Consider the following 26,656-nt stretch of genomic DNA (forward strand, 5'->3'; position numbering starts at 1 on the left):
ATAATAAAATGATTGGCGTTCCCTCGCCCCGTGTCAACACACTCATGGAAACAGTCCAAGAGACGCCAATTGCACAAATATTTTGGTACCGTGGCTTTAATACCGTGATAATATGGTAGCGTGAGATTGTGATGTATTTAAATCAATATTAGAAAGTGCACCTGTTGGCTGTAGGTGTCATCTAACAATAAACTATAATATGCTAGTGTGGCCATAATACGGTGAGATTGTGATGTATTTACAACCATATTAGAAAGTGTACTTGTTTGCAGTAGATGTCAGAATAATTGCATCCAAGTTATCACAAAACTGTCTTTGATCTTACCAGGCAAAAGGCTTGTAAAACTCCACTGTGTACAATGGGAAGCAACATGAGGGTGTCTGTTTCTTTGATCTATTGTAATCCACAGAAAATCTCATTTTGACCCGAGATCTACAAAGCAGAGAGGAAGTAGGACCTGACGCAAGCTCCAGGCATCTTTTCGTTGAACTGTTTTGTGACCAAGGGCGACGACTGTTTACGACCCCCTCTCCCCTTAGAAACAGCTGTTGCCATGTAATCAGTGAAAGTCCAAATAACAGAGGAGGCGTCCAGACCTTTCGTCAGAGTGTGGGACGGCACTGTACAAGAGAGTACAGGTGTACACGCTCTCCTCATTGAGCTAAACTGAATCCTGTCCCTGTTTTAATTCCTTGCTTCTTGTCTGTTTAATAAATGTCATCTGTGTTTGAACCTGACAGGTGTCATCAAACAAACTATAATATGGTGTGATATGGTCTTTAGGAAGTGCACCTGTTTGCTGTAGGTGTCATCAAACAAAGTGGCTGTAATATGGTGGAATTGTGATATGGTTAATAGAAAGTGCACCTGTTTGCTCTAGGTGTTGTCAGAATAATTGGATCTAAGTTATCACAAAACTTTTTGTTTCCATGAGTTCCCGGCGAGCAGACAAAAGCTGTTTTTGATCTTACCAAGCAAAAAGCTTGTAAAACTCCACTGTGTACAATGGGAAGCGACATGAAGGTGTCAGTTTCTTTGATCTATTGTAATCCACAGGAAGATCTCGTCTTGACCCGAGATCTACAAAGCGGAGAGGAAGCAGGACCTGACACAAGCTCCAGGCATCTTTTCTTTGAACTGTTTTGTGACAAAGGGCGACGGCTGTTTACGACCCCCTCTCCCCTTAGAAACAGCTGTTGCCATGTAATCAGGGAAAGTCCAAATAAAAGAGGAGGCGTCCAATCCTTTTGTCAGAGTGTGGGACGACACTGTACAAGAGTACAGGTGTACACGCTCTCCTCATTGAGCTAAATTGAATCCTGTATCTGTTTAATTCCTTGCTTCTTGTCTGTTTAACCTGACAGGTGTCATCAAACAAACTATAATATGGCGTTATATGGTTATTAGAAAGTGCACCTGTTTGCTGTAGGTGTCATCAAACATGCTGTTCATGACGTCCTCGGCCAGCTTGGCTTCGTCCGGGTCGGCAGCTCGTCCCACCCAGGTGTAGACGATGCCCTGGTTGTCCGTGCTCTCAAAGGGTACCTGCAGAGGATGCTGTGTGAGTTTTTGTGCTCACGCGCTTTGCTTAGACGACACACAAAACCAACTTTGAGGATAAAGCAAAACTCGGAGTTGAGATTGGCTGAATCTGTGGCGATCTGGATGGTCCTGCCAGGAGACAAGAGAGGCGTCAGATGAAGACATGGACAAAAGGACGTGACGTTGGCAGCTACCTGGTGCAGAGTGCACTGCCGTTGGTGCGAACGTGATAGAGGGACGGCTGGGCTGAGTCCGTCTTCTGTTTCCTCTTCCCTTTGTGGATGATGAACTTCCTCTTGAAGTGGGACAGGAACTTGAGGTTCTCCTGCTGCTGCGTCATACGCACCACCTGCGGCACAACATGGTTACCGTGGAGCAGAGGGCGTGCACGGACTACTTGTGCTACCTTCAGTTTGCCCGGGAAGAGGCTCTCAAACTTCTTCTGCAGGGAGAAGGTGAAAGTGAGCCAGCCCATGTTGGAAGCTTGCCGGCCCTGCCAGAAGTACACGACACACTGGAAGTCTTCCTCGGGCTGCTTGTCCTCCTCCACCTCCTTGCCTTCGCCCTCTTTCTTCTCCTCCTCGTCCTCGTACTCCACAGGAACCCAGTACCTGCCCACCACCATGAGACCCTTTCACATGCTGACTCCCACGCTTGAAGGTGCACGTTTGTACCTGCAGAGGAACACGTAGCAATCTTGTGTGAAGAAGTGTCCAAACTCTTCCTCTGGAAGACGAGCAAATTTTTTGCTCTCCAGCACAAATCCTTCCATGCCGTCCAGGTCCTCGTTCCACTCCTCCATCAGCTGCTCAGCCTGCACAGAACATGGCCAAACATCAGCAGTGTGTGTGTGTTCTTGTATTTCTACCCTTCTTGAGACATCAACAAGGAAAAGTACCTTTCATAGGAGGACCGGTGAATAAGTCCGGACTGAAATCATGGTCCAAAAACAGAAAACCATTGCATTTTATAGAGAGACAAATTCTAGAGTCTGTGAACATTGCTCCAAAGTCAGGATTTTTGTTGCTTTAATGTGCATAAAAAGTAAACATAAACAGGTGCAAAGGCAGCAAAATTTGATAAAACAAGATGGCAGCTAAAGAAGGACTTCACCATTCATCCCCGAAAAAACCCGCCGGGTGAACAGCTGATTTTACAACTTCTGGTGCTGACGTAAGACAACCCGCGTCCCACATGTGACCACAGGATGAACAAATACACTACGCTACTAAGACTATAGTGGCCATTAACAGTTAGCTTCTACAGCTGGGTTGCCCAAAGTGCGGCACAGGAGCTATCTGTGGTCCCTTAAGCACATTACAAAAAACAAAAAAATAGATCTCATTTGCACCCCTGGTGGGGAAATCTATCAAAATGAGGGTGGCCCCAAAAAGGAGGGATTTTTATACATTTTTTATAAAGAACATCCGCACTGTAACACAACATAAATGCAACATAGCGGCATAGCTCGGTTGGTAGAGTGGCTGTGCCATCAACTTGAGGGTTGCAGGTTCGATTCCCGCTTGTGCCATCCTAGTTACTGCCGTTGTGTCCTTAAAGGCACTGCGGTTAGCGTCGTCTACAACCTGTCGTCACGTCCGCTTTTCCTCCATACAAACAGCGTGCCGCCCCAGTCACATAATATATGCGGCTTTTACACACACATAAGTGAATGGAAGGCATACTTGGTCAACAGCCATACAGGTCACACTGAGGGTGGCCGTATAAACAACTTTAACACTGTTACAAATATGCGCCACACCAAACAAGAATGACAAACACATTTCGGGAGAACATCTGCACTGTAACACAACATAAATGCAACATAGCGGCATAGCTCGGTTGGTAGAGTGGCCGTGCCATCAACTTGAGGGTTGCAGGTTCGATTCCCGCTTGTGCCATCCTAGTTACTGCCGTTGTGTCCTTGGGCAAGACACTTTATCCACCTCCTCCCAGTGCCACCCACACTGGTTTATATGTAACTTAGATATTGGGTTTCACTATGTAAAGCGCTTTGAGTCACTTGAGAAAAGCGCTATATAAATATAAGTCACTTCACAATTCACATTGTGTGTCGGTTTTAAAAGTGCTCCCCCTCTGGTCAACATATGAAATAACAAGTGTGTGTAGAAATGGGACTACCAAAAAGTAACCTTTTTATATTTGCATATTATATATACATTATAAATGCTACACATACAAATTTTCATATATCTAAAAAGGGTGGTCCTAAAGAAGTAGGCATTTTTTTCGGAGGTCTCAAGATGGTAACAAATACAAGAATGCGTGTGTGTACGTCACCTCAGTAAGAGGCATGGCTGGCTGCCTGGGAAGGAAGAGAGCTGTGAGGTCAGCTTTCATCTGATCTTTCTTTTCTGCATCCTTTTTCACCTGCCATAAAGACATGAAACCTCATCACTTGTGGACTAATGTCATGTGAACAAATATTCAGGCGTGGGATTACCAACCTTGCCTTGAAGGTTGTCGTTCTGCTACACGGTTTCCGCAGCTCTGGTGTAGTCCACCTGCAGCACGTCGTCCCAGTTCTTGAACTTGGACTTAAACACCTGACGAAGAGGAAAAGTGACATGTTTGTAGCACAATCCAAGATCATTTTTTGATCAGCCATTAGACGCAATAATTGTACAAATATTTCAGCGGACCTCATCTTAGTACGACACTATATGCGCTAGACATCATGGGAAATGTGGTCTTCTGGCAAAACACTACCGCTTTGGTCCACTGACACTGCCAAAAATCAACCAAAACTGAATGTTCTTAAGTGGGGCTTTAAGAGTGGGCCAACTTAAAGAGTATTTTGAGATAAGAGCTGTTTCTCAACCTGATCTATCGGCCTCAGGAGAACCCTCCCCCCCGCAGATATGTTTTGATATACAGACCGCCGTCACAGAACCAATTAAGCTGGTAAATTGAGGTGCTATTGTATCAGGAAGTCTTACCTGGCATTCGGTGCCTTCCAGGTTTCGGGTAACACATGCGTGTTTTGGCCGGTGCAGCATGGAGCAGATCTCCTGACCCAGTTTTAAAGCAGCGGCTCGGACAAGTCGGGGAGACTTCCTCCCGATCCAAATGAAGACGTCGGACCAGCAGTCGAGGATGTACACGCCCTTGGTGTCGAGCAGCGTCTGCAGCTGAGGAAGGCGGCGACAAGGAGGAGGAGATGAGAATTTGACTGATGCAAGTGGGTCAAATGGAAAAGGAGCGTTTGAGAACCAAAGCAAACATCGTAGCTCAAAAATACACTTTCTGACTTTGTCGGGATCCATTGGGATTAGTTGTGATCCTGCTCGGGTTTACTTGAGGTGGATTAACATACCAGTCGGAGCTCTGGCAGCGTGTCCAGTTTGATCTTGTGGTTTTTGTGCTCCACAGACAGCTTGTAGTTGATCTGAGGCAGCTCCAGGTAGCCCAGACCCAAACCCACCTACATGGCAACAAGACCATTCAGTATATCCATTGTATTGATGTGTTCACCACATGTTATCATCATGACATGCTTGACCTTGTATAGTTTGGGCCTGACAGGAGAGAAGTCATCTGGTACGTGTTTATTAATCGCCTCTGGTTGCCCGCCCAGTATTTCCCAGAAGTTTGGAGGCTCCTGCTTTTGGACTAAAGTTGTGATCTCTGCCTTCCCTTTGCGCTCGTTTTTATTGATCTTCTCTGCAAATAACCTGAAAGGTGACAACAATGAACATGTTAGGCAGTGCACGACTCCCATTTTGAATATCCATGAGAGATATGTCTTGGATCCGCTTTGAACTGAACTCTCGCGGCTGTGTTGGAGCCACTATGGATTGAACTTTCACAGTATCATGTTAGACCCGCTCGACATCCATTGCTTTTGGGGGGGGGCTGCCCACTTCTGAGGTCCTCTCCAAGGTTTCTCATAGTCAGCATTGTCACTGGCGTCCCACTGTATGTGAATTCTCACTGGGTGAGTTTTCCTTGCCCTTTTGTGGGTTCTTCCGAGGATGTCGTAGTCGTAATGGTTTGTACAGTCCTTTGAGACATTTGTGATTTAGGGCTATATAAATAAACATTGATTGATTGATTGATGAGATGGTCCAATACTTACAATGCACATTTTACATTTTTTTATGGTGAGCGCTCTTGACAATTGAAAAATATCCACACACTATTTAAACCATCTCCTTTTTTTATTATAATATATAAAACATTTGGAGCAAAATAAAAGGTAATATAAATAAATAAAAATACTATCCACTATTTGTTTAAATCTTCATGTGCACAGGGAATTATTTATTAAGTTAGAAAACATTAACAAATGAATACCTATATGTATTGTTGCATTTGAACAACTGCATTGTTGATAATAGAGGTAAATTATTGGTATTGTTCATTATCAATAGCACTACTTCTATTGGTATTTGTATTGCTCCATTTGTAGTGTAATTATCCTCATTGTCATTTCTGTATTATTTATTTCAGTAAGTGCTTCTTTGCTATCACTTTTACCATCATATTTGCTGATGTTGCTGTATTGTTGTTGTTGTTTTTTTCTATCTGTCTTGTCCCCACAATATACACCTGCACCAAATGATAATATAAATACATTTACAAATAAGGCAACAAGAGAAGTATCCTCCACTTCTCTTTTGTAAAATAAATCTGAACAACTATATGATTTGCCTGAGAAGCAGGACATGACGAAAAAAAAGAAAAAAGGAAACTAACAAAAAGTACCACATAATTATTTTAAGAAAATTAAAATATCAACGTAATTCATCTAGTATCGACCATATACTGATATTACCAATTTATGGATCGATCCGCTCTCTTCTTACGCGACTGTGACAATGCTCAAATACCAACAGTTGTTGTTATATTATCTTCTCTCCAAACTCTTATTGGTCTACTTGGTAATTTCCTGTTAATAACTGCTTACTTGTTGTTGCATGGCAATCTACACTTTAAATTAAAGTTTATTAAGCGCTAATTTCTTGGTGATGTTTAAAACTAGTTTAGCGGCTAGTGTTAGCATGCCTGCTACTGGCTGGCTCTTGGTTTGTAACATGTTTAGCTTGGTCCTCTAGTGATAATGACGCTTAAGACACTAAGAAACACAGGCTTTTTGCTGTAATGAAAGTGATTATGATTAGCTTAGGGGAGCGGCTCCACACTGTGTATGGAGATAGATAATGGTCTCACCTGCAGGACTAAAAATAAATACAGTGTCAGCCTAAGGGTATCAATCATCAATCAGTGTTTACTTATATAGCCCTATATCACGGGTGTCTCAAAGGGCTGCACAACAGGGCAAGAAAAAACTCAACACGATGGCTGACAATGAGAAACTTTGGAAAGGACCACAAATGTGGGGGCGCACACCCCTCCCCCGGCGAACGGACACCGAGTGGATCTAGCATAATGTTGTGAGAATCCGGTCCATAGTGGATCTAACATAATAGTGTGAGAGTCCAGTCCATAGTGGATCTAACATAATAGTGTGAAAGTCCAGTCCATAGTGGATCTAACATAATAGTGTGAGTACAGTCTATAGTGGATCTAACATAATAGTGAGAGTCCAGTCCATAGTGGATCTAACATAATAGTGTGAATCCAGTCCATAGTGGATCTAACATAATAGTGAGAGTCCAGTCCATAGTGGATCTAACATAATAGTGCGAGTCCAGCCCATAGTGGATCTAACATAATATTGTGAGAGTCCAGTCCATAGTGGATCTAACATAATAGTGTGAGAGTCCAGTCCATAGTGGATCGAGCATAATATTGTGAGAGTCCAGACCATAGTGGATCTATCATAATATTGTGAGAGTCCAGTCCATAGTAGATCTAACATAATATTGTGAGAGTCCAGTCCATAGTGGATCTAACATAATAGTGTGAGAGTCCAGTCCATAGTGGATCGAGCATAATATTGTGAGAGTCCAGACCATAGTGGATCTATCATAATATTGTGAGAGTCCAGTCCATAGTGGATCTAACATAATGGTGAAAGTCCAGTCCATGGTGGATCGAACATAATAGTCAAGAGTCCAGTCCATAGTGGATCTAACATAATAGTGTGAGAGTCCAGACCATAGTGGATCTAGCATAATATTGTAAGAGTCCAGTCCATAGTGGATCCAACATAATAGTGTGAGAGTCCAGACCATAGTGGATCTATCATAATATTGTGAGAGTCCAGACCATAGTGGATCTCGCACAATATTGTGAGAGTCCGGTCCATAGTGGATCCAACATAAGAGTGGGAGTCCAGTCCATGGTATCGAACATAATAGTCAGAGTCCAGTCCATAGTGGATCGAACATAATAGAGTGAGAGTCCAGTCCATAGTGGATCTAACATAATGGTGAGAGTCCAGTCCATAGTGGATCCAGCATAACATTGTGAGAGTCCAGTCCATAGTGGATCCAGCATAATGGTGAGAGTCCAGTCCATAGTGGATCCAGCATAACATTGTGAGAGTCCAGTCCATAGTGGATCCAGCATAATATTGTAAGAGTCCAGTTCATAGTGGATCCAGCATAATATTGTAAGAATCCAGTCCATAGTGGATCTAACATAATAGTGTGAGAGTCCAGTCCATAGTGGATCTAACATAATAGTGTGAGAGTCCAGTCCATAGTGGATTTATCATAAAATTGTGAGAGTCCAGACCATAGTGGATCTAGCACAATATTGTGAGAGTCCGGTCCATAGTGAATCTAACATAATAGTGGGAGTCCAGTCCATAGTATCGAACATAATAGTGTGAGAGTCCAGTCCATAGTGGATCTAACATAATAGAGTGAGAGTCCAGTCCATAGTGGATCTAACATAATAGTGTGAGAGTCCAGTCCATAGTGGATCTAACATAATAGAGTGAGAGTCCAGTCCATAGTATCGAACATAATAGTGTGAGAGTCCAGTCCATAGTGGATCGAACATAATAGTCAGAGTCCAGTCCATAGTGAGACCAGCAGGAGATCATCTATCAGCGTTGGTGATCGGCATTAAAAGGCTTCAATCGGCAATGGTGATCAAATACTTTTTCCCGAAAATCGCCCGATACTGATCAGTGGCCGATCCATTGACACATTCTTACTCCAACACATTCCAACTCCAAACAGGGCAAAACTTATGAACTTAAATAATAGTTGCTGTTAGAAATGACGCATAATAAACACTTCTATGTGAAATAATATTTGATAAAAGAAGAAAACATAAAAAAAGCCCCTTGATCACAAAAAGAGATAATTAATGCCTGTAAAAAGACAATCTCTACAAACTGCTCATCAAACTAAAAACAAAATAATTCCAACAAAGACAAAAGAAGCACATACAAAAATAAATTTACTGATATAATAAAGAACAAGCTAACGGTTATATTATAAAAAAGCTATATGAAAACAAATGCAATCTAAAAGGAACTTGGGATGTTTTGAATAGTCTAATCAAACAAGGATATTCAAAGTTGACGCATCCTGATGACTTTATTGATGATAATGGTGAAAATTATGATATGCGTAATGTAGTGAATGAGTTCAATAGTTTTTCTTTTAGTAAATGTTGGTTCTAAGTTGGCTGTTGATATCCCAGACAATGGAGTTACAAAATCAACTATTGAACTTTGTCATTCTTCCTCTCAGCTACAAATGATCAGGAAGTGACAAACATTGTGCGATGGTGTAAAAGTAAGTGCTCCACTGACTACCAAGATATTGGTTCAAAAAGTTATACTGAATATTGTACAAGCCTTAACTTATATATGTAAGCCAGACTGGTCACTTTCCAAGTCAAATGAAAATCGCTAAAGTAACTCCACTCTTCAAAAGTGACAGCAGACTGGCCTGTACTTTTATTAAGAACAGGCCAATTTGTCTTTTCCCTCAATTTTTTTACATGTTTAGAGAAACCATTTAATTCTTGACTTGAATTGTTTCTTGACAAACATCATGTAATCAATGAGGGTCAGTATGGTTTTAGGTCCAAAAGAACAACCTCAATGGCGATAACTGAAGCTATTGAGGAAATGACTAATGCACTGGAGCATAAAAAGTATGCAGTTGGTATCTTTATTGATCTGAAAAAAGACTGATACCATTACTCATTCAATTTTTACTAGATAAGATGGAAAGATACGGAATTAGATGGCTGGCTGGAGACTGGTTAAAAAGTTATTTAACAGGGAGGGTAAAGTTTGTTAAAATGGGTCAATATTTATCTGATATATTTCCGCCCGATTGTAGCTGAGATAGGCGCCAGCGGCCCCCGCGACCCCAAAAAAGGGATTAAGCGGTAGAAAATGGATGGATGGATGGATTTGGCACTGCTTGTGGTGTGCCAGGTTGGGGCCAAAACTGTTTAATGTGTAAAAAAAATGATTTAATACATCCAAAGTACTGAAATGTATACTAATTGCAGACGACACATATATATTTTACAGTTGTGATGACTATAATGATCTTATAAATACAGTAAACACAGAACGTAATAAAAAAATGGATGGACACAAATTATCCTTGAATATAAATAAAGTGATGTTTGGAAATGTGTGGCTGGGTCAAGGAAACTGGTATAAAGACTCACCTGGATAAATAAACATATTTGCTCAGGTAAGGGTGTACTTCATGATTCAACTTTGCATCTTGTGTCCATGTAAACAAACTAACACTCGACAGCTTGACACCTTTGACTGCAGATACATTTAACAAACTAAGAATTACTAACCATCACCATATTTGACTTTTGTCTTGTTATCATATGTACTCTGATTTGTGTACAAAATAAACAAGAGGGGAGACATAGAAGTACCTTTTTTCTGAGAAAGTATCATCGACTCTGACTTTCTGGTTTCGGTTTGTTAAAAAATCACAATACATAATCATGTTTCATCAAACATATCAATGCTGTTGCCCTAGGGTAAACTGGGTAACACAAGGCATACTGACAGAGCTTAAACCTTTGTTACTATAACAATCTACAAGATTAATATAGGTTGCCTCTCTCTCTTCCCTTTCATCTTTCAGTATTCCTTCTTCTTTTCATTTTTTTATTTTATTTCTTTTTTAATTAATTTTTTTTATTATCTTTCTAGCTATCATTATGTATACGTATCGTTGCATTTGAACAACTTTATTGTTGATAACAGAGGTAATCTATTGGTTTTGTTCATGATCAATAGCGCTTTTTCTATTGGTATTTGTATTGCTCCAGTTTTAGTGTAAAAATGCTCATTGTCATTATTATATTATTTATTTCACTAACTGCTTATTTGCTATCACTTTTACGATCATATTTGTACATATTATGTATGTGCTGGTGTTGTTCTATTGTTGTTGTTATTGTTGTATTTGCGGTTGTTGTTTTTGTCTCTCTGTCTAATCCCCCTATTATCCCCAAAATTTCCCCCTCAGTCTTCCTTTTTTTCTCTTTCTATCCCCTCCTGCTCCGGCCCGGCTGCACCAAATGATAATATAAATACATTTAATAAAGTCACATTCAAATAAGACAACAAGAGAAGTATCTTACACTTCTCTTTTGTAAAGTAAATCCGAACAGCATCTACATCAACTATATGATTTGCCTGAGGACAAAAAAAAAAAAAAATCACAATACAAATAAGATAATACTTCAATGGGAAATATGAAACGAGTAAAGTAGGTATTTTAAAAAAATATATATCAAACAAACCTTTAACGAAGTGGTCATTGCAAACTTGTGCCACTTTTGTCGTCAGCTTTTGTAAAATCTTGCACTCTTCCGCCCTTCTTGATTACCTTTCAAAGATTTATCCTTTTCGCGAATTGAATGGTTTGTGCCATTGAAGACAATGCAAGCATAGGGGCATTTGTCTTCGAGAAAGGCTAAATGGCACCTAGTACCCATTGAAAACAGACGCTGCATATTCAATGACCCGGACATGAAATCATAAAAATCCAAACAGTAGCTGCTTTATTTTGTTAGAAAAATATTAAATGTAGCTTTCAAGGCTAACAGTGTAATACATTATCTAATTTGAAACAATACTAGCAAATGCTAAATGTAATAATAATACAAGCTTTATAGAAAGGCGTTATTTTGTTTACCTGCTATAAATCATTTAATTCAATAACCTATTGTCAACATATCAGAAGCAAAAAATTGGATGTTGATCTGTATATCCCTAGTTGCTATGGTAAAATAAATCTAGCCAATGAATGAAGAATGACAGGGTTAGTACGTTATTGTCGTCTGACCTGGCCTTTGTGGTGCTACTCAGCGTAGCGTTCGCTCCTCTCCAGATAAAAATTTCCAGTCCGGTGTCTAGTAGGAAAACATAGCTGCCAAATAGAGAAAAGCAAAATTTTAGGAATATATATTTTGGAGAAGTAAACATGAAATAAAAAGGTGCAAATGAAACAAAGTAAATGTTCAGTTGAGTTAGTGTCAGACTCACCGTGGATCAAGGGAGCAGGATTTCACAGGGACAGACTCGAGTCGGATGTTTTTCTTGCCATAAACTCTGTAGAGCCTGATAAAACACGCACCATTTAAAAACACATGAAAAGGCTGAGACATCCATGAAATGATAGTCTAATATACCTGACAGGATAGTGCGTGTCCTCCACAGTGTAGAATCCACTGGCAGTGCCTCCCTCGATGTATGAGATTTCATTGTTGAATACCTGCACATCAAACTGTATTTATATAGCACTTTTCATGCACGGGCAATTGGCAAGCACAAAGTGCTGTACAAAGCAAAACAAAACAAAAACTAACAATAGAAGAGGATAAAACACACATTCACACACGTGCAAACACACACATACAGCACATATATTTTATCACGTTTGAACTATATAAATCAGGGGTGTCAAAAACGCGGCCCACCGGTCATTTTTTAACGGCCCCACGGCACATTTTAAGAATACAATTGAAAAAAATTAAGTGGTATGAAAGAGCCAACAGGTGAAATGTAACAAGAAATTGTTGCAATGCTTACTCTTATAACACAAAGCTGCCATGCAGGCTGTTTCTTAAAAAAATAATAATGAATCAAAATCAATGTCATTTTGAATTATTGACCTATTCAAAGCTTCGATTACGTCACATTAAATAGTCCCTTTTGAGATATTTTTTGGGGAAAATGTTGCATATTTTCTGTTTTGCCATATAAAAAAACTGAGCTGTTTTAAAGAAGGGCCTAAACTAAAACAAACGAAACATAAACAGCAATAAAACTTAAAATTGAGGGATATATCTGAAGTTGATTTCGAGATTATTGTGCTAAAAGTGAACAGTAAAAAAAATGTATAATTTTTTTTAAATAAGTAGAACACTTTTGGATCCCAAATTATTTTAGTGTGATTTGTTTTCAAGTGTCATTGCTCAAAAAATAATAATGAATACAAATCCAAAATTAAGGCTCCAATTATTATATAATCTCAAATATTCCAACTAAAAAGTTATTGGCTGAAAATATTGCATATTTTGTGTTTTTTCATTTTTTTTTTTCTAATGTTGAGCTAGAGGTTTAAAACTTGCATAATAATAAAAATTATAATACTGAATAATGACACATTTTTAATATTTTTTTTGACCAAAACCCTTTGGGGTCCCTGGGATCATACATGAGTGGAGGCCTAAATGTATATTTTCTATACATATATTGTATTGATTTTTTAAAATAAAAATTATGAAATGGGCCCCGCTTGCTCTGATTTTTCAGTGCGTGGCCCTCAGTGGAAAACGTTTGGACACCCCTGATATAAATACATTATTCATTTTTATATATATATATATATATATATATATATATATATATATATATATATATATATATATATATATATATATATATATATATATATATATATATATATATATATATATATATATATATATATATATATATATATATATATATACACACACACACACACACACACACATACAGCACAAAACATGACAAATGTTTTTAAAAATGTAAATATAAATAATAAAATAAGACAGAATATTAGTGAAAAGCCTGATAAAATGGTGTGTCTTTAGCACCTTTTTTATTTTTTTTAAAGCAGTCCTGAGGCTCTCTGGCAAGCTATTCCACAGGCGGGGCCATAGTGGCTAAAAGCTGCCTCACCGTGAGTCTTTCTTCCGGTATTCGGTAAAGCTAAAAAGCCAGTGCCAGAGGACCTCAAAATCCGCAAGGGTTGATACAGTAAAAGCAGGTAAAGTAGATAAGAAGGTGTAAGGCCATTAAGACATTTCAAAACTAATAGAAATGTTAAAATCGACCCTAAAGCGGACAGGTAGCCAATGCAGCGACTTTAAAACTGGTGTAACGTGCTCCCGCCCTGTGGTCCCCGTCAACACGCGTGCAGCTGAGTTTTGTAGTAATTGTAGACTTCTGATAATCTTTTTGATAAAGCCAAAGAGCACACTGCAAAAACTGAAATCTAAGTAAGATGAAATATCTCAAATAAGGGTGATATTTGCTTATTTTCTGTCTGGTAAGATAATTCTTCTCACTAAGCAGATTTTATGTTAGAGTCTTTTACTTGTTTTAAGGGTTTTGCTCCTAAATGATCTCAGTAAAATACTACAGCTTTTTTCCGGCATTTTATGACCTATTTTGAGTAAAATATGCTTGAAACTATTTTTGTCCAAGTGTCCAAAACACACCCAGCAATGGTGCACAGGAAGGCAGGGAAGAAGAGGGGTAAAAGGCGGCCAAAATGTTCAAAAGTCCCAATTGTGTCCTAAATACCTCCCCGGGGTTCCAGTCCCACGAGTCCCGCCGCCGGCCACACAAGTCCTGGGATACAAAAAATGTCCAAAACGCACCCAGCAAAGTCCCATGGGAAGTAGGGGGGAAAAATGAGAAAAGTCGGCAAAAGTCCCCCAAAATTTTCTAAATACCTACCCAGGTTCGAGTCCCAACCGGGTTCGAGTTTGAGTTTGGGTGCACACTCGAACCCGGGTGGGACTTTTGAACATTTCCCCGACTTTTCTCACTTTCCTCCCCACCTTCCCGTGGGACTTTGCTGGGCACGTTTTGGACATAATGGGCATCCTGGCCGGGGGCGGAACTTGTGGGACTCGAACCTGTGTAGGTATTTTGAACATTTTTGGGACTTTTGCTGACTTTTCCAACTTTCATCCCCTCTCCCCGTGGGACTCGGCTGGGTGTGTTATGAACATTTAGGGCATCCTGGGACTTGCCCGGCCATACATAAGATTTTATGTTAGAGTGTTTTACTTGTTTTAAGTGTTTAGGTCCTAAATGATCTCAGTAAGATATTACAGCTTGTAGCTGAGATTTGATGACCTATATTGAGTAAAACATGCTTGAAACGAGAATATCAAATGTTGCAAAGCTGTGTCATCAACATTTACAAGTATAAAACTAGTTTTTAAAGTAAGAATTTCTTATTTCAAGAATGTAAAACAAAATCATGACTTTGACACAATTGTTTCTCAAATTAAAACAGATGACAGCCAAATAGACTTTGCCGTTTTTATTTTAATGAAACAATAGAAAATTCGTACTCGTATACTGTAGTAGTACACTTGTTATTAGTGAGAATATACTTATTTTGAGGTATTTTTGGGTTCATTGAAGTTAGCTAATTTTACTTGTTTTGGAAAGTCTAGACAAGCCAAATTTTCTTGTTCTATTGGCAGATAATTTTGCTTAGTTCAAGTAAATTACCCCTCATTTTTTTTTTTCTTTTTCTTGTTTTTGAACACTGACTTTTTGCAGTGCAGGGCAAAACAACAGTCCAAACGAAAGGAAATAAAAGCACGCATTAGCCAGCACCTCCGTGTTGGACTCTGGCTATGTTCTTAAGAAGAAACAAACCTAGGTTAAAAGTTCATCTAGTCTTTTACAACAAGAGAGTTGACATGTACACAGCAAGACGATGTTTATACGTACGGCACTAAACTCCTCGCTTTCATCTCCCATCTCTTCCCTTGTAGTCCTGCACTCGGCTCCAAGAAGATTCCTGAGGTTGACGGCATGGATGGCAGCGCCGGCCTTTTTGTCCAGCGTTGCTTCCTGGCCAATCCAGTAGTAGATCTGCCAGTCCAGTGCTCCGTTGTCATCCAAAAATGTCTACAACGGCAAGGAGAGAGACTTCCAGGTGTGTACCGAATGCAAACACATCTCTACGAGTGATGGGTACCTTGAGGACAATGTAGCAGTCTGCCTCGTAAAACTTGCCATGGAAAGTTTCATCGACTTGCATAGGAACAAAATTCTCTATTTGCCACACACTCACGCCTGGCACCTGGAGGAGAAGGAGAAAGAGACATGCTGACTCAGCACTTGCTAACAGGGAGAATTACCGGTACTCTGAGAGGTGTAAGGGAGCGATCGCACAGCAACATTACCTGGCCCGCATCGTCCAGAAAGAACTCAGAATAGTCCAGTTGGGGCTTCTCCAGACTCTGATCCCATCGCCTTACCTTAAGAACTCCATATTTCAAATCCCCATTTTCCTGCGGAATGTTCACATCAAGGTATTTATTAAGGGTGCTAAAAAAAACAATTCACATCCAATCACGGTTTTAATTTATTCGGGTTCTAAATCGATTCATAAATGTTTTTTTGTTTTTTTAAGAATCAATTTTTGGATTAAAATCACAACTATTATTGATATTATTGATACTGTTACTCTTATACATATGTAAAGTATTCGTATGTCTTCTCAGTTGTTTTGTATTTTGCTATCCTAAGTATTGCAAAGCTTGGATAGGGTTGGAGTTGCTCTCTTTTCTTTTCATTAGATTTATTAACATTGTTATTTTTGCAAATGCATTTAAAAAAAAATATATATATATATATATATATATATATATATATATATATATATATATATATACACAGTTGTTGAATGAACACATTATTATGCCTAATTTTGTTGTGACGTCCCGCTGGATGCATTAAACAATGTAACAGGGTTTTACAAAATACCGGTAAATCAACTCAAGTTATGGAAAAAAATGCCAACATGGCACTGCCATATTTATTATTGAAGTCACAAAGTGCATTATTTTTTTTCCCCAAGCCTCAAAACAGCGGCTAGGAATTTGGGACATGCTCTCCCAGAGAGAGCATGAGGAGGCTGAGGTGGCCGGGAATGGGGTATTGGGGTTAACAGGGTGTATATTGTAGCGCCCCGGAAGATCTAGTGCTGCAAGGGGTTCTGGGTATTTGTTCTGTTGTGTTACAGTGCGGATGTTCTCCCGAAATGTGTTTGTCATTCTTGTTTGGTGTGGGTTCAAAGTGTGGCGCATATTTGTAACAGTGTTAAAGGTGTTTATATGGCCACCCTCAGTGTGACCTGTATGGCTGTTGACCAAGTATGCATTGCATTCACTTGTGTGTGTGAAAAGCCGTAGATATTATGTGACTGGGCCGGCACGCAAAGGCAGTGCCTTTTGAGGTTTATTGGTTCTCTGTACTTCTCCCTACGTCGTTGTACCACAGCAGCGTTTTAAAAAGTCATACATTTTACGTTTTAAAACAGATACCGATAATTTGTGATATTACATTTTAAAGCATTTATCAGCCGATAATATCGGATTGTCGATATTATCAGACATCTCTCCATATAACAGAAGCCAAAAAGAGATTTTGTAACTTGTTTTAAAAAGGTCTTGTTGTAATGTATATACCAAATAATATATTATTACGAGAATCGTGTTGAATAATTAATCGATTCTGAAAAGTATTGTCCTTCGAATCAAATCGTGAGATGCCCGATGACTCCCATTTCTAGTATTTATTCATTCTATATACTTCTCTGGTCACGGAACACTGGGCCCACAATAAATCCAATAATCAAACGATAAATTAAGATGATCTTGACAACTTTTCCGGCATCAATAAAATTAGCACATTGGTGTGTTTTTTTTTCTTTGTCTCTTGCTTTTCAACAGGGTGTAGAGGGTCCACTCAATGCAACATTTTCAGCACCTGAGTGTGTTTGATAGCAGAATAAAATGAACAGCGTCAACTCTGTCATCCCCAATCTTTTTTTCGGTGGTTGGAGGCAGGTCTGCTATCTTTCACACTCAGGATGCGCGGAGATATGATTAAAATAGTTTTTAATCATATTTGTTTTTATATTGTTTTTATTGGTTTTATTTTTATTATTTTTTGTGTTTTATTCAGTCATTGGTGGAGCATAATATTGTTTTTAACATGGCTGTGCAGCACTTTGGAAACGTTATTGTTGTTTAAATGTGCTATATAAATAAAGTGGATTGGATTGGATTGAAAGAGGCTTGCTACCCTCCAGTTGCTACTTGCTCATGAGAAGTACAGCAAGTAACCCACATTAAGAGGAAGAAAGTCCAAATGTCTCTGGGTGGCAATATATCGGTTTAAAATAGAATGAGAAAAATGAGCCCACCAACAGGGATGAACGAGCTGGTATGCCGAACCCGTTGGAAAGTGATGGCAAAGAAAACATCCAACCCAGTTTTTTCTAACTGGAGAAAGTACAGCATTTCAAGGTGTTTGATATTTATTTATAACATTTTTGCCAACAGAGAAAGTCCATTTTATTTGTATTACTGGTACTTATTTGGTTTAATCAAAAGTTATTGACGTTCCAATTACAATAGTAAAACACTGAATACATGTTTATTTCATTTGAAAGGATTACTTGAATTATTATTACATCAGTGCTTAAATTGGTTTCAAAATAATGCTGACAATTTGTTGCACTGCAAAATGTGTTATCAGCCCAGGCCTCTTGAATACCACTTCTCATTTCCTGTTGAAACTAGGGCTGGGAATGAACACATTATTATGCCTAATTTTGTTGTGATGCCCCGCTGGATGCATTAAACAATGTAACAAGGTTTTCCAAAATAAATCAACTCAAGGATGGCGTGGCGCAGTGGAAGAGTGGCTGTGCGCAACCCGAGCGTCCCTGGTTCAATCCCCGCCTAGTACCAACCTCGTCACGCCCGTTGTGTCCTGAGCAAAACACTTCACCCTTGCTCCTGATGGGTGCTGGTTGGCGCCTTGCATGGCAGCTCCCTCCATCAGTGTGTGAATGTGTGTGTGAATGGGTAAATGTGGAAGTAGTGTTAAAGCGCTTTGAGTACCTTCAAGGTAGAAAAGCGCTATACAAGTACAACCCATTTATCATTTATTTATTTAAGTTATAGAAAAAAATACTAACATGGCACTGCCATATTTATTATTGTAACCTATTATTATTGTAACGGGTTTGTCTCCGTACGATATAGAAAATGACTATATGGTGATATTGGAGTATACATTTTCATGCAGTTGCTTTTAGCTGCGGGCTTTAAACTACAGGCCCTTCTCACTCTTTCTTGTCTTTCCTTCTCACAGAGACATCAAACAAGCGCACCTTCTACATACGTCACATACTGTCGTGCATGCAACGTCATTCCCCCTCGCGGAGCAGACGGGTAGCGGCATAGACATCTTATGAGATGTCTATAGGTAGCGGCATGGGTAACGTTAGCTGTGGTGCGAGTGGTAATATGAGAGAAAGATGGTGCAAATCTGGTAACAAATGAAGGAATAATTAATTCCCAAGAAAAACAGCAGGGAGTCCATCGTCTGGCGGTGGTTTGGCTTCAAGTGGGAAGATGTTGAACAGACAACCGTAGTATGTCAGGTATGCGGCAAAAAGCGTTGCTACAAAAAGTAGCACCACTGCTAATTTGTAGCATCATTTGAAAAGTCACCCGCTAGAAAATAAGGAGTGCTTGAAACTCCACATGTCAACATCTCTGTTCGGTGCTACACCCACAAAATGCCCAAGCAACCATTTCCACATGAACACTGTATGAAAAATAAAGTCAACAACAGAAGGAGATAATGTCTGCAGGAACCTACTACACAGCGAAGGACATACAGTATTTGATTTCCGATTATGCAGCTCATTTTTATTTAACAGTAATTGAAATATCTTGTGTGACATCATGCACAAAAGTGCACTTTGTTTTAAACTACCGTATTTTCCGCACTATAAGGCGCACCTTCAATGAATGGCCTATTTTAAAACTTTGTTCTTCTATAAGGCGCACGGCATTATAGGGCGCATAGAATAGATGCTACAGTAGAGGCTGCGGTTACGTTATGCATCCTTTAAATAGAGCTGCGCAAAAGAGAATGTCAACAAAACAGTCAGAAAGGTCAGTCAAACTTTACTAATAGATTACAAACCAGCGTTCTGACAACTCCGTTCACTCCCAAAATTAATAAACAGCTGTTTTATTATTTTACCCGCTTCAATAAACACGTACAAAACAGTCTGATACTGTTACGGTAAATCAAACGTTAGTGCAATCACAATATAGTAACACTCGAAATAGTGCAAAGCAATAATATATCAATAACTCAACGTTCCTCAAACGATAATGTCACACAACACAAGACACAAAATAAACATGCAAAGCTCACTTTATTAAGTTATTCCTCATCCACGAATCCCTCAAATTCTGCTTCTTCAGTGTCCGAATTAAAAAGTTGGGCAAATACGGCATCCGTCGAAGTCGTCATTAAGCGAGTCAGTGTCGCTGCTGTTAATATTAAATTCTCTCGCTGCTGCTCTATTCCCGTGTTCTACTGTGTGACTGATCACCTTGACTTTAAACGTAGCAAGCGTGTCTCTTAATAGGAGCCATTTTGGGGTCTTTACATAAACACATAGAAACGGCACGCCTCCCGCAGTCATATATCCCAGCATGCACCGCGTGCTTCTTCTACGAGGGAAAATAAGATCGGCGGCTGCTTATCGTAGAAGAAAAAGCGCACTTCTTCTTCGGGGGAAAATTAAGTCGGGGGCTGCTTATCGTAGAAGAAGAAGCGCACTTCTTCTTCTAAGGGGGAAAATGAAGTTGGTGGCTGCTTACCGTAGTTGCGAGACCTGTTGTGGCTCAATATTGGTCCATATACAAGGCGCACCGGATTATAAGGCGCACTGTCAGCTTTCCAGAAAATTTGAGGTTTTTAGATGCGCCATATAGTGCGGAAAAATACGGTATTGTAGTGGTGTTCTGTACAAAAAGTGTACTTTAATTTCGTGTTGTTTTGATAAGTCATCTTAGTGACATCATGCACAAAAGTGCACTAATAGCTTGTTTTAAAATGTCTCTGACTATCTTGTACTTTCTGTTTTGGAAATGACATGAATGTTCGTGCCACTGCTTAATAAACACACTTTTGCTAAATTGACTTATTTGTGGTTTCCCTTTCTGCATGAAAGTTTTAAATTAGCATAAATTAATGAAGTATGAACAAGAATGTTTTAATGTAGACACATAATCATCATACAGGACTGGTGTGATTATATGTATCAAGTGTTCATTCAAGGCTAAGGAAAAAAATGTATATATATATGTATATATATGGTGTATCGTGACATGGCATAAAAATATCGAGATATTGATAAAAGGCCATATCGCCCAGCCCTAGTTCAAACATAACTCCGTTACTCACCTCCATGTTCTTCTTTTCCTGTGCAACATCACTCATGCCCTTCAACACCTGCTGGGCCTGATCATCCTGAGAACAGTCCTTTCTCCTTCTTAGCCTCATCTTTCTCGCCAGGGGATCTCTGGGGCTGGCCCCTGCACACACAAGTACCAATAAACCCATGGAAGGTTGCAGTGAGTAAATAGGCTAGTTGGCTGTGAATGTGTCGAACTAAAGTGCATTTTGTGCAGAAGCACTCGCCTCCTCCAGCAGCGGCGACAGTGGCAGGCGAGGCCCCAGCTAGTCGCAACTGGTTTGGAAGGGAGAAGTCAATGTTGTACCACTCTGTTGCTCTGTCTACTGGTTTGGGAGGCATCACCAGGTTGGGGTTCTCACGCACATCCAGAATCTACAAAGAAACAGGAAATAGGAGTGCTGTCAAACTTTTTAAAAACAAGAAAAAAAAAGTGTGATTAAATAATTACAGATCAAAATTAATTAATCTATATTTTTAATCCCACCTAAAAAATAAAAAATAAAATTATATATATATATATATATATATATATATATATATATATATATATATATATATATATATATATTTAAAAAAAAAAGTCCTAGACTTTTTTCATTTAAATGCATTATTGTAGCGGATCTAAATATTAATAACCAAAAAAAAAAGAGGCTCCATGAAGCAATTGTTTAACAGAATTGAAGAGAATGCAGCCTTTCCCATTTACTGAAATAAAATATCAGGTGCATATAAAATTGCTGACGTTATTAACACATCGAAAAAAAATAAAAAAATAAAACTTTCTGAGAAATACACGAGCACATATTGAACATTGAAATTGATGCTTTTTCTGCTTCAGATAATAAGAGAACAATTAAACACAACCATCAATCACAGTGCTGCAAGTTAAAGTAGAACATCAAAAATATAATTGTTCATCATATTTTTGCGTCTGACCAGCCTTCCTCTCAGGGAATACAAGTCACGGGTCAATCCCAAGTTTTCTCAGATGACATATATGCAGAGTAAGAAGGACCATAAAGACAGAATAGGAATATTATCAAGTTTTACTAAAGCTTTAGGAGACCAGTCCTACAGTCCGTTAATAGCGGCATCTAGAAGCGGTTTGAAAGCCAAACAGAAAAGGAAAACTTATTGAATAAGAAAACAGCCCGCGAACCTGCCCAGAAAGGAATACAGCCTCATTGTTCTAATACTGATAAGGTAAAAGTGAGTATGCTATACTCCCACATTCCAACCCCTTCAAGGTAAAGCACAGTTTACTTGCGGACATAGAATACAAGCAAAAAGAGTACACATGGGAAAATATTAGCTGCTTTAAACATGAATATGACTAAAGAAAGAACTCTGAAAAATATATGCATTCTCCACAATGGCTACGAAGGACAAACAGGCTATGCTGACATGTCTCTTATTTCTTCTTCATAGGCTTTAAGTCCTAAAAATGCTGATATAGAGGTCTTGTGCCCGGGGGGTTCTTCAGTTCAGTTAGGTGAAGAGCTAATTGTATGTCTTGCTAAACATATTTGCTGCTGACGTTAGCTGAGGCTGCAACGCGACTCCGCAGTTAAACTGCTTAGATGGTAAACAAATACCTTGTAACGACGTATTATGTAATAATTATTACATTTTCATCTCATAACGCCACATTTTGTAATTTTCAGTCGCATTTTATTCCAATTCTGGAATGCATTTTGTAATAACTTCTTATATATTGCAAAAGTTATTAAAAAATGCGGTTAGTGCACTTTTTTGTATAAATAACATGTAACAAATTAGTGCATCAAGTAATAAACAATTGAAATGGATGCATTACTTATAAAAAGTGTCACAGCAACAATTACTTGCTGTACGTAAAGTAACAATTAAAAAAATGTGACACGCTAAATACGGCTGCAATTAATCAATCCCAATCAACGCAATAATTTAACACCTCTATCAAAGATATAAGGGACTGCAGTGCTTGAATATAAGCTGCTACTTTTGTCTTATGCTTTGAACCCTGGGGCTAATAAAAAAAAGAGGCTAATTTATGGATTTTTCATTGCTAACGGCCATAATGTTTTGTATTCAGCAAAGTTTTTAAATAACACCAACAGACACTGAAAGGGTTTGTTACTGTTTGAAATCCCATTTGGTCGACTATTTGTCCGTAGCGTTTGTTTGAAAGGATTCTTTAATCATCACTCCAAGCAACGTTGGTAGGTTTTACAATATAACTAAAACAATTATTTCATACTTAACCCCCCCAAATGTGTGATGGCTGTAGGAGTGCTTTCATGCATAATTATTTGTATGTGCCATTGTGATATAATCAATATAGCGTGGCCAGCATTAGCGAATATGCTAACACGTTTACAAGTGTCTGTGTTAGCATTATTCACTCCCAATGGCATTCTTTATGTATTGGTTCAGTTTTGTAAATGCACCAAAACGTCACCGTGGAGTTAGAGTCTGTGTAGCTGATAGGAGAGATAATTTCTGCAGCCAGTGGGTCCATGACTGTTTGATCAGCTGTGCGATAGGCACCGTTTGGAAACAATTAAGGTATATAAATAAACATTTACAAAAACCTTTCACAACGGTATATACCTGTGGCTTATTGTCAGGTCTGGCGAATATAGGTATGTAAAAAAAATGTATAAATTATTCTAAAACTTGATGGATTCAACTAAAATACAGGTGCGCTATACAGCCCAGAAAATACGGTAGCCTTCTCGTGAGCTATGCATCATACCTCTAAGTCGGTCAAGAAATGAATGGCCTCTGGCAGTGTCACTAGGCGGTTTTTGTTCAGCACTAGCTTCTTCAGGTTGCCACACCTGCAAAACAGAACCAAAGCAAACACTTGGGTGAATATAAACGTGTCGTGATTAAATGGCGTGTGTACCGCATAAAATACCAACATAGGTCAGTTACTACTTACCTACAGAGTCCCTCAGGGATGAGCTCCAGGTTGTTGTTGGCAGCCATAAACTCAATGAGATTGGATAGCTTGCCCACACCAGGTGGCACCCCGTCAAAGTCCAGTTTGTTGGAGTTCACATACAGCTTTTTCAGTTTCGGCAGTTTACAGATTGCCGACTGGAAGAAAAATGATAAAGCAATTTATCTTGTTATTTGAGCTATAAGATGAAATGTATTTTATATTTAGGTCATGCCTTACAGGCAATGAGGTGAGCTGGTTCCGGCTAAGGTTGAGTGTCTCAAGTTGGGTCCACTGGTCAATGCACAGCGACAGTTCGGAGATTTGATTACTACTCAGGTTGAGTCTTTTCAAATTTCCCAGTGTGTAGAGGCACTCAGGTACCCGAGTCAGGTCATTACAGGACAGGTCAACATCTGTAGGGGACACCGAAGGAAAGTTAGTGGCTAGAACACCAAATCTGAAGCTTTTCCACATTTTAAGTGCACTACCTGCCAACTGCAGGAGACCTTCCAGGCTTGTGGGCATGTTGCTCTGTGTTCTCTGGGTATTCCTCAGGTGGAGAGTTTGTAGCGCAACCATGGCAGGCAACTGGCTGCTCACATGCAGGAATAACCACAAGGAATTGTTTTACAATGGGACTAATAGGCATGGCACTGTATAAGTGGGTACAATACATGCATAATGTCATGTGTTATAAGTCTGTTTCCCTATTCCCTTTTGCAAAGGAGTGAGGATTTAATGATGTACACATTTCAGAAATTGACTTCAGGGCTTTAAAAAGTGACATAGTAAACGGTTTTGTGGGCATTTTAATAGCTTATTTATGTGCCTGTGTGCAATACTTTGTCCTGAAGTCTAATTCTTTTCTTAAACAATTCCAAACATGGTGCGACCGTGTTGTATCATTAACTGCCACAATTGTTCAAATAAGAAAAGTATTTGGAGAGATTTTTCTCATTTCCAGTGTGGAAGCAAATCCAAGGAAATCGGTTTAGTGAGCTAAAAAAAAAAAGGGCTACTAAAGATCACTTTTAATGCCATCAACCGACACATGTTGGTGTGTTCATGGCAGTTTTACAATTGCTAAGTTTGAATCAAAGCATGTGTTATTCTGTTTTACACGTAACATTTCATAGGCTGTGGTGTCTGTCTACTTTTAGTCATGGGTAAGCATGAAAATGAATGAATATTCTTGTCGGAAAACAAGCACCATATTTTAAAAGTAATAATGGCCTTGTGCTTTTTTTCCCAGGGAAAACCTATTTATGAACCTGCTTTTGTTCATTGAATGTGCTCATACCGATCAATTCCACCAATTTTACTTATTTCTTGAAGGGGCCTTTGGAATAGGATCCAGTTTGTCTAGATAAGGTCCTTTGATTTTTTAATCAATCAATGTTTATTTATATAGCCCTAAATCACAAGTGTCTCAAACGGCTGCATTATATAATAATTGCTAATACGATCCATTTTTGGGGCGGTATAGCTCGGTTGGTAGAGTGGCCGTGCCAGGAACTTGAGAGTTCTAGGTTCGATCCCCCCTTCCACCATCCTAGTAACTTCCATTGTGTCCTTGGGCAAGACACTTTACCCACCTGCTCCCAGTGCCACCCACACTGGTTTAAATCTAACTTAGATATTGGGTTTCACTATGTAAAGCGCTTTGAGTCACGAGAGAAAAGCACTATATAAATACAATTCACTTCGCTTTTATCCAGTTTGTTGCTTCCTCTCTCACAGTACAGCGAACACACTACGGCCATGTAAACAATGCTTTGCAAAATCACATGTCCTATTGAGCCCTGTTTAGGGTAAAGTTGCTCCATACTTACCGCAACTGGGCATGCATCAGTGGGTTGTTATTTAGGATGAGGGTCTGCAAGTGGACCAGGCGTCTCATCTGGGGAGGCAGGCTGTCCAGCTTGTTGTCACTGAGGTCCAGATACAGCAGGTCTGTCAGGTTAATGAACAGCTGGTTGGGAATTAAATCGATGCCATTGTGGCTCAGATTGAGCACCAGCATGTTCCGGCTGTTCTCAAGGTCCCTGGGGATCTCTGTCAGCTGATTGTAGCTCAAATCCTGCAGGAGCAGAATGTGTGAGTCATTCAAAAGTGTCATTAAAAGATCATAGGAGGTTGAAATTCTGACAAAAATGTGCATACCAGCACAGACAGGTCCTCAAGCTCAAAGATGTCATCGGGGACTCCAGAGTTTTTTAGGTTGTTGGCACGTGCAACCACAGCCTACACAAACAGAAGTATATTTAGGGAATTTATACTATATTAAAATCAAACTTCCCTAAATAGAAGAATAGAATAGAATAGAATGGACTTTATTGTCATTATATTTGCATATAACGAGATTAAGGACTCCAGCTTAAGGTGCGGTGGTGGGAACAAATATGGGGTAAATATAAATACTGCCATGTTACAGACACCGTTTAGAAACAATTAACAGGGTCTCTGCATTTACTGTATGTAAGACTTTTTAAAACCATGCGGATACCCTGATTAAGGTATGTAAATAAACATTTATAAAATATTTCTGTGTAAATATCTCATTTCACAACGTTTATATCTGCTGCTATTATATGAAAATATTTGTTTTTCTCTGTAAAATTTAGTGGGTGTGGCTTTTAGACTGGTGCACTCTATAGTCCGGAAAATACGGGAGCTCCTGCATAGCATTTAAAACTAACAATTGAA

General features: G+C 39.2%; 1 protein-coding gene across 1 annotated transcript in view; it reads right to left on the bottom strand.

Annotated features, from left to right (window-relative positions):
* The window catches only part of flii (FLII actin remodeling protein), a 39,229-nt gene that overhangs the window by 3,038 nt on the left and 9,535 nt on the right, over window positions 1-26,656 (bottom strand). The window contains 24 exon segments of the mRNA XM_061905206.1: window positions 1,418-1,546; window positions 1,612-1,672; window positions 1,738-1,892; window positions 1,950-2,154; window positions 2,218-2,357; window positions 3,845-3,934; window positions 4,012-4,110; window positions 4,504-4,695; window positions 4,881-4,988; window positions 5,067-5,238; window positions 11,770-11,853; window positions 11,970-12,044; window positions 12,116-12,198; window positions 15,450-15,629; window positions 15,700-15,804; window positions 15,908-16,015; window positions 21,009-21,139; window positions 21,246-21,393; window positions 23,759-23,843; window positions 23,948-24,105; window positions 24,188-24,363; window positions 24,439-24,542; window positions 25,783-26,030; window positions 26,114-26,194. Of these exon segments, the coding sequence (XP_061761190.1) occupies window positions 1,418-1,546; window positions 1,612-1,672; window positions 1,738-1,892; window positions 1,950-2,154; window positions 2,218-2,357; window positions 3,845-3,934; window positions 4,012-4,110; window positions 4,504-4,695; window positions 4,881-4,988; window positions 5,067-5,238; window positions 11,770-11,853; window positions 11,970-12,044; window positions 12,116-12,198; window positions 15,450-15,629; window positions 15,700-15,804; window positions 15,908-16,015; window positions 21,009-21,139; window positions 21,246-21,393; window positions 23,759-23,843; window positions 23,948-24,105; window positions 24,188-24,363; window positions 24,439-24,542; window positions 25,783-26,030; window positions 26,114-26,194 (3,117 nt within the window).

The sequence above is a fragment of the Nerophis ophidion genome, linkage group LG07 (genome assembly GCF_033978795.1).
Source record: "Nerophis ophidion isolate RoL-2023_Sa linkage group LG07, RoL_Noph_v1.0, whole genome shotgun sequence".
In the NCBI taxonomy this organism is placed as follows: Eukaryota; Metazoa; Chordata; class Actinopteri; order Syngnathiformes; family Syngnathidae; genus Nerophis; species Nerophis ophidion.